Here is a 13,766-nt window from a genome sequence, read left to right on the forward strand (position 1 = left end):
TTAGGTCCTGCCTTCTTTGGGGGAACCGGGTGGGCGGAGAGGAAGGCAGTCCTGCAACTACCAATACTTTCCTCTAGGGGGAGCCGCGCCGCCCGGAGGAGGTGACACGCACTAACTCCGAGTCCTCGCCGGGAAGCGCTTCATCCCGGCTCCTCGGAGTGCGCGGCCCGGACGGCGTCTCCGCAGCGGGTCTCGCACCGGCGGCCCCGAACTCCCGCTTCCTCCCGCTGCGGCAGCCCGGGTCCCGGGGGCGGCGGGCCAGGCGCGGCGTGACCCCCGCTGAACCGCGGCCGCAGATTCCCACCCCTCCCGCCCCATCCTCCCTTCCCGTTTCACCCCGCCCCCTCCCTCTCCCCGAGCCTGACAGCCCGGGAGCTGCCAAGCTGGGCGCAGCCATGGGAAGAGGAGGCGGTCCAGGGAGCGGCGGCGGCGGTGGCGGCGGCGGCGGCTGCAGCGGCGGCGGCGGCGGCTGCTGCTGAGCCCGGGCAGCGGCGGGGACCCCGGGCTGCGGCCACTCGGCCCGGAGGCCCCCCGCGCCCTCGGCCCCCGCGCAGATGCGAACCCGCGCTCTCAATCCCGAGGCGAGGCTCCAAGGTACCAGAGGGGGTTCCGGCGTCGGCTTCTTCTTTTCCCCCCGGTGGTGCCAGGGCGCCTGGGAGTGGACCTGGGACGCCGGTTGTTTATGAAAATGGGGCTCCGTCTCCTGTGTGTACAGGGATCGTTTTTCCCGGGCGACTTGGGGTTTGGCTGTGCTCCCCTCCTCCCCGCGAAGTTGTTTTCTGCTGGTGGGTTGCTGTAACCCGATCCACTCTGTGGTCGTGTGTGTGTGTGTGTGTGTGTGTCTCGAGTGGGGGACAGCCGGGATTTGGGGGCGACCGGAGGGCTGCCCTACGTTGGCACTCGCTCCGACTGGTGCTGGCGGTGCTTGGAGGGGCTCTCTCCACAGATAGTTTTGCTGGAAAAGTTTTGCGGGTGTTTCTGTTTGACATCGTCAGGGGCTGGGGCCGGGGCCGGAGCCGGGAGAGGTCCCGGGCGGCGCGGCCGGCCGAGCAGGGGAGTCCACCGGCCGTGCGCGTCGACCCCGCGCGCTGCTCCCCAAAGCGCACGGTCCCGGGCAGCGCCGGTGGCGGCTGCAGCCCGGCATTGGCCCCCGCGGAGCCGGGGTCGGCAGAGCCAGGGCCACCGTCCTGGTGAGCTGGCGAGGGTGGAAATCCTGGCGAGCCGAGCTCCCCCGGCCCCGGACACACTCGTGGTTATGAAATCAAGCAGGCTCGGAGTTTGGACAGAAGTGTCCCAGGCGTGAGGGTCCCGGTGAGCGGGGCAGCCGCGTGTCTGGGGCGCTGGTGGCGCTCAGAGGGCGCCTGGCAGTGTCACCCTCTTGAGGGTGCGTGGGGAAGTGTATTTGGGGGCGAGCGCTTTATCTATGACCCGGAGGGGGACGCTTGTTGGCCGGGGCCGGGCGGCGGGGTGCGGGAATTGTGTACCCAAAGGGTGTACGTGTGCGCGTGTGTGCGCCTGGGAGGCGTGTCGGCGCGGGAGCCAGTAAGGTGTGCAGGGGGGAGGAGGCCAGAGAGGTGCCGCCTGCCTGTGGGTGCCGCCTGGAGACCTTTGAAGGGGCAGGAAAGGTAACAGGCGGCCTGAGGGCTGGGACGTTGCATAGGATTTAAATGCCACGGACTTGACAGTTCCAGACCCATTGCCTTTCAGGTGCAGAGGGCTAGAGGTGGCTTCTGGAACTCTCAGGAGACCTGCGAGGGCGGGAGAGGATTCTAGGAAATGTGGGGGGGGGGGGCGGGGGGGGGGGGGACAGAACCCTAGAGACCTGAACCCTAGTCAGAGCTTCGGATCTGAAAGTCCCCGAGGTGCTGCTGCCCATAGTGAAGACTAGATGTTCCCCGGTTTCCCGGAGTGTTTACTGTTAGGCTCCCTGGCATGTGTGCCCGGGAAGGCACTCACCTTTCCTGGCAGCTGTGGTAGCTCTGTGCCCTGACCAGCTGGTGTTCTAGGCTAGTTTCCACCTGGGTCACCCTCGAAGGCCTTCTCCCTGGGGCACTAACGGATAGATCTTGGAGGTAACTAGTATGGAAACATTTCCAGAAATTAAATGCTGGCTAGAAACAAAATAAAATGCTTTGGCAGACAGGGTTGTTGGTCCCACCTTTTCTGTGATTGGGGATTCTGTTTCCTTTTGAGAAAAGCAAAGCTCAGTTGTCCCAGATTGGATTTCAAGGGGTCGCCAGTTCTGTGTGGTTTCCCTCCGGGCGGACCTGGCGGGGATCATTTGTAGCGGAAGCGTGTCCCAGGCCTCATCTCCTTCCCCCACTGGACACTTTCTGCTTCACGTGGGTCTAAGGAACGTTGGTGAGTCAACAGTCAGCTTTCCTTGTGGAGTAAAGATCTCAAAGTGAAATTGCAGTTTGGGTCTCCTGCATGCCCTGGAGAGCCAGCCCTTAATGGGCCAAGGTGTGAAATGCAAGTCTATAAATGCAATGACAAAGTGCGGGGTAAGCACATTAGTTTTTTTCCAAACCAAGCACAACTTTGCCTTGTAAATATTTGTTCTAGGCAGAGTTTGGGACTGTGTTTTTGATTATTAGTTTTTAAACAGCAGACTGCACATCATAAACCACTTAAAAATGGATGCACGACACCTCCCTGTGCTGTCTGTGGCGCCTGTGTTAACGGATGTTTATGGTGCTTGGTAGCCTATGGGATTGTCACGCTGGGTTTCTCGTTGGGCGAGGACATGATGTTTACAGCATAAAGTAATAAATGGGGCCTGGTGCGGCCTGCTTCTGCCAAGGGCATGAAGCACCCCCACACAGACACATCTTGAAGTTGGCCCAACTTGGCGAGCCTTTCTGGCTATCCGCTGGTGAGCATTGTTAATGTAAAGATAAATCTGAGTGATGCAGTGAGAATACCGCACAGCAATATACGGAGCTGAGAAAAAGGTGTGGGTTTTATTTTTTGAAATCTGCTAACCCAAAGCTAAAGCTTCCCTGTCATTCCGCTGGCAAATTGCACAATTATGGAGATGTGGTTGGCTTTTAGAGAACAATTTTTTAAAAAACATGTCAATGATAAAAGTAACTTCTATTTCTTAGTGTGTTCACGTGTCGATCCAAACCACTTTTCCTTCTTTAAAAAACAACAACAACACACACACCCCCTATAATCTCTTTGGTAATGATTTAAACAATATGAGTGTTCAAATCACCTAGCCACTTTGTGAATCTTGAATCGGTAAGAATTGAAGCTTGGGAAGACAGGGGTCAGCTCTCCACTGTGGTGTGAACAAGGTGAAATGGGATGGGATGGCTTTTTGGCAAGTGATTTTCTTCAGCCTGGAACAGTATAATGTAAACAATGTGCCCAATGAAATGGTTGACTGGGCTGATGACCAACTTTAGAGTTAACTCTCTATCAGGTACATGAATTGCCACATGAGTAACTCTCCCTGTAAATGGGCCAGCCCACCTTTCCTGGGACTAATTGGATGGGGATGTCTCTTCCTCGCCGGCCAGTGCATTCTAGGCGGTTCATTCTCAGAAAGTTCTGACTTGTACTGAATCGACATTTTCTTCCACCCACTGGCCTACTGGTCAGTTGCTGGAGCCACACACAGTGAATCTTACCTCTTCCCTTTAGGTACTGTATTTGAAAGCAAACACTGTGCTCCTTCTTCCTGAATTCTTTTTTGGCTATTCTTGTAGCTTTTCCTCACCCACACGGGGTCCCACCCTTCTCTAACCCGACCACTATGTCCTAGATTCCACATCCTCGCCACTTTCTTGTGTACCGTCTGAAACACAGATGTGAAATCCTTAGTTCTGGACTCTACATCTATAAAGGCAGCTTAATATTTATGGGCTTTCTGAGCCATCTCACTGCACTGTTTGCTAATTTTAAGCCTATAAACACGATAACAACTCACTCTCTTCATATTATTAATCATCCTTAGTCAAAACATGATGATAATAGTTTCCAAACATTTTTTTGTGCCTGAACTTTTTATAAACCTATGGGAAGTAATACTGTCATGGTCCATTGACTTCTACATGCAATAGAAATAGCTACTTAATTTCTCTCCCTCAAGGATTACCAACCCCCTAAAACCAGATGTAGAATGTTCTGAAGACAAGCAAATTGAAGCTGCTTGTTACAAACAGGTAGGGCCTACCTTATAAGGTATTCTTTTTTAAAAAATATGTTTTTATTGATTTCAGAGGGGAAAGGAGAAGGAGAGAGAGAGAAACATCAATGATGAGAGAAAATCATTGATTGGCTGCCTCCTACACCCCCCACACTGGGGATCGAGCCTGCAACCCTGGCATGTATGGGAATTGAACCCTGACCTTCTCATTCATAGGTCGACACTCAACCACTGAGCCACACCAGCTGGGCCCAAGGTTCTTTCTTCACATCACATTCCCACCCGTCAGCATTGACTGGGACCATGGAATAGGATGCTGCTTATCTCGTCATTCATTTGTGTTAACTAGCTGAGTGGGTACATCGTGAATTGAGATAAGTGACACTTGTCCAGGAATTCTGTTTGCCTGGGGATTAGGGCTGGCCCATGCCCTCTGAGGCATCAACCACTGTGAAAGCCTGGGGGTAGGTTGACATTCTCGAAAGGGCATGGAGCAGGCTTTGGAATCGCAAATCTTGCTCGTCTGATGGGATCTGAATCTGGCTTTGCCATTTACCACCTTCATGATCTCAGCAAATCACTTCAACCCTTGGAGCTTTATCTGCCAAATGGGGGTGGTGATTCTTACTTCACAAGGCTGTTGCCGTTTCAGTGAGCCAAACCATGCCTGGCAGCCTCGCAGCCTGGCAGGTGGGGCAGGCAGCAGGAGATGACTCTGCAGCACCTTTTTGAGGGGCTCGGAGAGAGGAAACTTGATACCTTCACTCATAGAAGATCCGCTTGATACCACCTGCTACTTCCTCCACTCCTTCTTTCCCAGTAAACCAAAGTTACGGCCTCAGTGAGTCCCCAACTGCTTCTTTTGTTTGAGTTACGAGGACCCCAATATCAGAGCCCGCCTGCTCGTGCACTGGCCCAAAGAAATGCCTGAGCAGGAGTTTGCAGGATGGAGAGAGAAACAGCTTACTATTGAATAGGCCAACCCAGAGGCAGGGAGCCCAATGGCATGTAGGTTACAGATTAGGGCTAAGTCACAGGACACGTGGGTTAGGGGTTCTGGGTCCTACAGGGAGCTTACTAGTCAGAGGTGAGGTAAGGATCATGAATCTTTTCCTCAGGTCTTGAGGACAGTTCTGACCTCTGTTCCAACACCCCTGTGGGAAAGTAGCCAGGGGTTCATTTCTCCTGAAATAACTTCGGTCAAGATGTGATCTTTTGCCTGCAGAGGTCTGGACCTGTGACCAGCAGTCAGGTCTGGGCTGTTCTGCTGCCTAAGGGGTTGCTGATTATTGGGGCAAAGGCTAGGTCTTGAGGGACCTACACACACACACACAGAGAGAGAGAGAGAGAGAGAGAGAGAGAGAGAGAGAGAGGATTTCTAGAGCTAGGACTTAAGCTACATTTAACCAAAGTCCTAAGGACCCTCCGTTTCACTGGAACTGTTGAAATTTCGCTCCTTCAGAAGGGGGCTGCTGTCCGGAGATGAGTTGCTTGTGAGGTCTCCGCCAGGCTGCCTAGACCACTGCCACACAACAGCCGTGACAGGTTGTTTACTGGTGCCTTACGAAGTTTGGATTTAAGAATCAATACAAAAGCCATTCCTGAGTACACATATTCATATTTGTAAGAGAGATTTCTATTTGCTGGTGTTGGGAGACCCTCCTTAGACAAGGTGGGACTTTGGGAAGTTAAGGGACAATCGAATGTTGGCCAGTTGGGGTGATGGGGGTTGTGGTAAAAGGCCTTTCTTGGTAAAGGGCAGCCTGTGACGACGTGACATAAGAACTGAGTACCCAGAGTGCACAGCAAAGCTTACACATGTTTTGGTCCCTATTAGAGTAACCTTCCCCCATCGAGGCCATGCTGTCATATGAGCTTGTTTTCTTTTCTTCACAGCACTTATCACTGTCTAATATTATCTTGTTTATTAATTTGTTTTCCTGGGTTGTTGTTTTTGTGTGTGTGTGTCCATGTCCACTGACAGAAATGTAAGCTTCCTAAAAGTAAGGATGTTTTCTGTTTTGTTCACTTTATATCCTATAGAAAATCCTTAGTACGTTCGGGTTGAATGAATGCATGCATGCATTTGAGAATGGAAATTTCTGTTAGCATTTTTCCAAACATTTGCTTTCATTCCACACATCCCAAAATGTGTGGCTTTCGAGTGTGTCAGTTCCCGGTGTATTTATAATTTGGTGCGACAGTATGGAGTGAGGAGCTCTTTCCAGGAACCGAAAAGTAATCCAGGGCACCCATCATCTCCCCCAGCCAATGACCGTGAACTGACACTTTCAGGAGGCCCTTCTCTCCATCAGCAAATATAGTCAGGAGTGATGTCTTGGTCTGGATTTCTCCCAGAAGCAGACCACGACATAAGGATTCAGGTAAAATTTCATTTGGGAAAGTGAAATGAGGCAGGGCAAGGAGCCACTCACGTGAGCATTGTCAAGCAAGTTACAGCCCTTAAGAAAAGATCAGTGATCTTTTTGAAGAGAGTTTGGGAGCCCAGGCAAAACACACAGCTTGGAGTCCTCTCACCCAAGGTTGAAAGAGTTTGAATATTTACCCACCAACTTTCCTCAGTCAGTAGTTGTTGGGCACTAATGCTGGGCAGAGCAAAGCAGTCTCCGGATGCTAAAGGGAGCCTTCAGCCAAAGCGACGCGGGTGCTGGCGGTTAGAAATTAGTCAGTGTGAGGTTGTAGGGGGAGGGGATATGGTTGGGGAAGGGACAGGCTACTTGCACTGGACTCATTTCATACTTACAGAGAAGTTATAAAGATGTAGAGTTCCTTGACAAGCTTTCCCCTAACATTAACATCCCTCACCATGGTGTACTTGTCCAAACGAAGAAACCAACATTAGTACACTATAAATGAAATTCCAGATTTTATTCAGAGTTTCTGTGTTTCCACTAATGCCTTTTTTTTCTGTCCCAGGATTCAATCCAGAATATCACATTGCATTTAATTTTACAGTTTTTAACCACTATGCGTACACTTTTATTTGGACCCTCTCCTATGTTCAATTAGCGAGTCTTTGTCACTAGATAGTAAGTTCTATGAAAAGACAGTGATATTGACATCCAGCATCATGTTGGACACAGCGTATGTTCTCAAAGAAAAAAACAGTAAGAACAAAACTTATTCAGTAGACTTACGTGTAGCTGAGCCTCCATCAGTTAGCTAAGAACTACTCATAACAGTGTGATGACTTAGAAGAACTTGGACTTTGAACATGTGTCCTAAACATCAAACGTGAAGCAGGACCCACTAAGTCAGACAGCCCAGTGCCTTCGATGTGTCTGGCATTGTCTGTGCAGGTCACATTTAATCCTGCTGTGAGTCACATGGCCGTGGGGACCTCAGAAGGATGGAGTGAGACTCAGGGATTTTAGGCACTTGCCCAGGGAGTCATAGGTGGTAAATGACACAGCAGAGGTTACAACTTGGTTTCTGACAACTTTGGAGCCTATACTCTTAACACTAGTCAGTACTCCTGCTCTTCTCCGCTTGCCCAGCCCCTATCCTGGGTGCTATGTGGCTAGGCCTGCGTCTCTGACAAGTCTGTATTATCAAACCGCAACAGACGTGGGCGCCTGGTATATTTCACATGAGCTGATGAAGTTAACCTTGAATCTGTGGATTGTTTTCAAAGCCTACCTCACATTGGTCACACCTGCTATCTTGGTATCCAAAGACAGGGACCACAAAGCTCTTCAGAAAGTCGTCCATCTGCCAAGAATAAAGTTTTGACACAAGGCTAATAACAGGCTTGGAAGCAAGCAGCTCTAAAGAGCGGGGCATTGGTGTTGTATAAGAATTCATGTATTTTATAATGTGCTTGAGTTTGGATTGTTGGCCTCCATTTTTCAGTCTTTCCATAGTTACCGTTTTTTGGTGGGCTTTGTTTTTTAAATGCCACACGAGGGCTATGGAATATTTAATGAAATCTTTGACTAATCTTTATACTTGGAATAGCCCACAGGAAAATTACCCTTGGTCGCCTTGGCACTCGGGGAACGAAACTCGAAAGGAGAAATTCTTCTCAGTCATTTGAGCTTTGACTCTGGGATGATAAGCAGCATGGATATGCAGGCTGACCAGCGCTGAAATTCCTCTAACCTCTAATTCTAAATTGAGAAAAGACTAGGCTTTAAGGCCTCTTGTTTATCTTTGCTTTGATTACAAGTTGTGGGGAGCCTAGAGTTAGTATCTAATAACGAAATCTATGTGAAACACACATTATTGGCTCAGAATAGATCTACGGAGATACGAAAGGACAATCGTGTAAAAATGGCCTTTTATTTTTTCCTTAGAAGAAACAAGCCGGGATTGACTGAAAGGTATTCCCTTCAGACTCTAACGTTTAGAGCATTGCATGTTTTAAAAGGAGAAACAAGATTTCCTTGTAGAACATATGTATGACACTGTTTACTTAAATGGCTATATTAAGTTGACATGGTTTTAAAGCACGACCTTTGACCCTTTGTACTTGGGATTACAGGCACAATCTGTTAGTGCAGATTTGTAAACTGTGCTCCAGCAAGACCCCTCGGGCCCTGGGGTGTCCAGAGGAGAGGCCCAGCTGACGGCACTGCCTCTTCCAGTCCTGCAAAAGGCTCTGCTTCTGAGAGAGTTACGTTGAAGGAACAGCCACTCTTAAAAAAGCAACCAACGAAGAGGCCTTAAACCTGCTATCTATTTCCTTATGTCACAGAGACTACTTTCTGACCACCTCTCTCCAGGAAGCCCTCAGATTTCTAGAGGGAAAAGCACATTCTGTGTCCAAGTTCGGATTTACTTTCCTAACTGCTCGATGTGAACTCGGAAGGACTGTGTATTATCTACTTAGCGGGCTCTCAATAAGTAGGCTGCTTCACTAATTACTGTTATGTGGACAAGGTTTAGGGAGTGCTTATTATGACTGGGGGCTATACCAAGCTCTTTTTCATGCTATATTATTAAATCCCACACAAGATTCCTGGGATTTACCTCATTGTACATTTGGCGAAACTATGACATGAGGAGGTTAAATAATTATAAAATGCCCCTCAGTAGGTAACTAACACAGTCCAGATTAAAACACAGATATTCTGCCTGGCCAGGATTGCTCAGTGGTTGGGCATCAACCCGTGAACCAGGAGGGCAGATGCCCGGGTTGTGGGCTCGATCCCCTGTAAAGGGCATGCAGGAGGCAGCCCACCTGTGATGTTTATCTCTCATCGATGTTCCTATCTCTCTATCACTCTCTTTCCCTCTAAAATACAATAAAAACATATTAAAAACAAATAAATAAGACACAGACCTTCCTAATTTCAAATGTGTCCATCTCTCCTGCTTCTCACTGCTGCCCATGGGGTGCTTTTAAAAATATGTCCACAAATTCTTTGGTATTCCTTCCTTCGAGAGGTTAAATCCAAATTCCCTCCCCTGGATTGGGCTGGACTTAGTGACTTGTTGCTAATGAACAGAGGAAAGCAGAAGCGAAGATGTGCAACTTCGAAGACTAGGTCACTCAAAGGCACTGTGGCCTCTGTCTGGGTTGCTGTCTTTTGGATCCTTCACTCTAGAGAAGACCAACTGCCATGTATTGAGCGGCACTTCGAAGAGGCCCATGTGGAAAGGAAATGGGGGAGTCCCACCTCCGTGTGGTAGGAAGAACTCAGGCCCCCAGTCCAACAGCCACTGTAAAACTGAAGCCTGTTGACAGCCACCATAACAGTGACCTTGGAGGTAGAGCCTTCTGCAGTCCAACATCAGAATGACTACAGCCCCTCCCACCAAAGCTTGTCTACAAGCTCATGAAAAACCCTGAGCCACAGACACCCAGCTAAGCCTCCTCCCGCCCCTGCACTTATACTGGAAGACAATAAATGTTTGTTGTTTTAAACTTACGTTTGGGGTTAATTTGTTATGCAGCAGAAAATGACTAAGGTAGCCTAATACCTTGATCATTTTTAAAACAAAATTGTCTTAATGTTATTATATCTCAAATGAGGCCTGGTGCACGAAATTCATGCATTCAGTGTGTGTGGGGGGGGTGGTCCCTCAGCTCGGACTGCGTCGTCTTGCAGTCTGGGAGCCCTGGGATCGATTGCTCCACAGAGGGAAGCCCTGCCCACCCACCAAAGCCTGCTGGTCGGTGACCTGGGCCTCCCTCTTTGGGGTGATCATGGGGCGATGCTGGAGCCTCCCCCCCCCCCAACCAATCGCATCACACCCACCTTGGCTGGCCTGGTGCCAGTGGGTGTCATAGCATGGTCGTCCACATGGTTGTTCCGCTGTTTGGCCATTCGGTCGATATGCATATTATGCCTTTATTTTTATAGATTTTGAAATATTCATACAGCAAGGAAAAAATTTCCAGAGAAAAACATGCTGCTGAATGTAAGCAGTAACTATTAATGCCCAATTAACATAACAGTATAAAGACTTCTCTGGGATTTGGGACTTTGTAATTCAAAGGACAACGGCTTTAAAAATCCATGATTTACAAAGGAAGGATATGAATAATAACCATGTTGCTGAAGATAGCATTTTGAACTTTTTAAAAAAATCCTCGAGGGGAAACTCAGGAAGTATTCTGTTTGGTAGGTTATCACTCACGATCTTAAACAATCGGAAGCTTGTACTTTACATGATTTAGATGTAATTCCCTAGCAATTTTACTCAGCTTTTGCAGGGAGTCCTGGGAGCTCGCAGGTCAAGCCATTTCTTAGTTTGCTCTGCCCGACAAAAGGCATTAACTCCACTTTATGGCCACTTGCAGTTTAATAAGTGACTTAGACTTTGATTCATATCTTTCAAGCTTAAGCCCAAGACTTTGTAGAAGATATTGGGATATAGCACCATAATGTTAATTTAAGGATGGACTCTGAAAGCTGGAGAGATATTTAAAGTATAAATGTAAAGGACATATTGAGGTACTGAATTGGGGTCACTTTAAGTCCTTATGGAAGATCCTAGGTGACTTGCCTTTGTAAAAAAAAATATGTGAAAGTGATTTTTTTCTTATGTATTTACAAAGGGATTTACATGAGTTAAGGGATTCATTTATGAAACAGATATGGCTAGTTCTTGCGCGGTATACATAGAGATGCTGTTTTCCTTGCTCAAATCGAAGAACCCAGATCAGACCCTCCCAGTTCTCCTTTTCAGTGTTTTCCCCTCCATGCAGCTTGTACCCTGAGTTCTCAAAACTACCTTTCATATTGAACTGGGCTTCTTAGTGTCTCTTGATCTTGATTCATGGTTTGTGCTGTCGGGGAGGATAAAGATGAGTATTGATAGCCGGAGTATAAAGATCCATCATTACAATGATTCATTCATTCACTCACTCACTCACTCACACACTCACTCACTTATTAATTCAATTGACATTTTGCCCAGCAGAGCAATGGTCTAGTTGCTGGGTTACTATGATAAGCGATTTAGAACTAGCTTCTGCCGTATGGGAGTTTGTGGTCCAGGATGGAGAAAGACATTAACCAAGTATAATTAAGAACTGTTGTGAAATAAAGAGTCGTGTGAAATAAAGTTATAAGGGGGCCTCATCCAGGTTGGAGCTTGGTGGTGAGGGAAGGCTTTCCAAAAGAGATATATAAGGTCTTCAGAAGTAAAGTGGGAGGGAGAAGGAAGAGCAATCTGGGCAGAGGGGAGGGGAGCCAGAAGGTCCCCAGTGCTTTTGAGAGCTGAGAACAAGCAGTGGTCAGAGTTCAGAGAGTGAGGAGGGCGTTATCTGAGAAGAGTCCAGAGAAGTAGGCAGAGGCTATATCCTACACAGTGTTACAGCCTGAGTTACAGTCTTTATCGTAAGAGCAATAGAAAACCTTGAAAGTTTTAAAGCAAGGGAGTGACACAGTCAGGTCTGCATTTTAAGCAGCTCACCTGGCACTATTCTGAAAACTGGATGGAGGAGGGGGGTGGGGGGAGAGTTATTCAGGGAGATGGATTATGAGTCTGTTGTGAGCTAGAGGTGTTGGTCACTTGGACCAGGGTAGTGGTGATAGAGAGAAATGAATGGATTTACTATTATGTATGGTAATAGATTTACCATTTATTTATGAAGTAAAGTTGATTGGACTTAGTGCTGACTTGGACATGACTAGGTGAGGGGTACCGCGGGTAACTCCCAGGTATTGGGTTAAAGTGAATGTGGAATACTGGAGGGTGGCCAGGTACAGGTTGGGAGAAAGTAGTTTAGTTAGCGACATTTTGAATTGAAGGCCTTTTTTAAGACATCCACAAGGAAATGCAGTGCTGTCTTGGGTCCTAGATCAGAGGAGATAAGAAATTGGAAGTCAGTGGCTTACACACAGAATCAAAACCACAAAGATAAGTGAGATCACAGACAGGGTGAAAATGAAGTGAGAACGGAAAGCACAGGTCTGAGCCACAGGGAACTCGAACATTTAGAAGCGAAGTGGAGGAGGCGACAAATAAGAGTGAAAAGTGAGACAGAGTAGATGCTAAAGTGTCATCTCAGAGGCCAAGGAGCCTAATGTGTAATGCCTCATTATGGTTTATTAATTCATCAAAGGAAAAACTTTTTTTTTAATATATATCCTCCATAGCACAGCAATGTGCTGGAGGTTAGGCCCATGGTGGGCATTTAGTAATTAGTAATCGATGGATTTATTCTATATTTGATAAAAATTTTGGAAGGCTTGGTTTGATAATACAGGTTTTAGAGGGCAACATTATTGCTGATGCACATTGAGTGGGAAATATGATACCTTTTAAAATCCAGCAAATAGAAAAATGAATCAACATGAGTCAGATTCATTGATGGAACTGTGCCACCATCAAGCACTAAAATATTAGTGGTGATGTCACTAGAAAATATCCCACTCTGAGAGCACCCATAGGCAGTAAGACAACGGTTTCAGTGTGTTCTCTGCTAGGGAAGGACTTTGTGATCCAGTAATTATGGTAGTTTAAAATCTTTTTAATTTATAAATTTGACATGACTCTGCTTTTCTGTTTCCTCCAGTCTCTAGTGGTGAGTTTTCTGAAAATATTCTTGATTTTTCATGTTTGTTTGTTTGTTTGTTTTTGCACATAAAGGGTTTGAAGGATAAGGTTGGGTGACATCATAATTATAAAAATTACAGAATTAACAGATTTATGTTTTTTATACTTCTAAATGCGAGAAAACAGGGAACTATCTACACATTGTATAAGATAAAATTAAAATTAAAAATGAATTCAAGATTGAAAGACAAGGTCATTACCTAATTTTAAGATGCAAACATAACCTCTGACCTCCACACATTCCTTCAGTAGTACTACAATGATGGAAAATAGAAAAAGCACAGCATTTCCAAGGAACCACAGACATTTGGACCATAATTATTTGTTCCTGTTTTGTTTTTGGAGTACTTTCATTTTTTTAAAGACAATCAGCTTAAGATGTTTTCAGGCACTACAATTTGTGACAATCAAAACAGTCTTCGAATGGGTCCTCAGCATTCGATTTCTCCTGATTTTAATCACAGCAGAAGACTTAGGCAGATATCAGGAGAGACTGCCTATGTATCTCCGGATTGGAAAATGTACTTCAGTCCAATCAGCATTTACTCCGACGTCACACAGAGTTCTGAACAGAGAG

General features: G+C 47.1%; 1 protein-coding gene across 2 annotated transcripts in view; it reads left to right on the forward strand.

The window, feature by feature from the left end:
* Positions 1–423: 423 nt before the first annotated feature.
* The window catches only part of GHR (growth hormone receptor), a 194,289-nt gene continuing 180,946 nt past the window's right edge, over positions 424–13,766 (forward strand). For both annotated transcript variants that reach the window (XM_070411853.1, XM_070411855.1), the window contains exon 1: positions 424–594. In XM_070411853.1, the coding sequence (XP_070267954.1) occupies positions 555–594 (40 nt within the window). In that variant the 5' untranslated portion in view covers positions 424–554. The remainder of the gene's footprint in view (positions 595–13,766) is intronic.

The sequence above is a fragment of the Myotis yumanensis genome, unplaced genomic scaffold (assembly GCF_028538775.1).
Source record: "Myotis yumanensis isolate MYYU_CA2020_CCGP unplaced genomic scaffold, mMyoYum1.0.hap1 SCAF_4, whole genome shotgun sequence".
NCBI lineage: Eukaryota > Metazoa > Chordata > Mammalia > Chiroptera > Vespertilionidae > Myotis > Myotis yumanensis.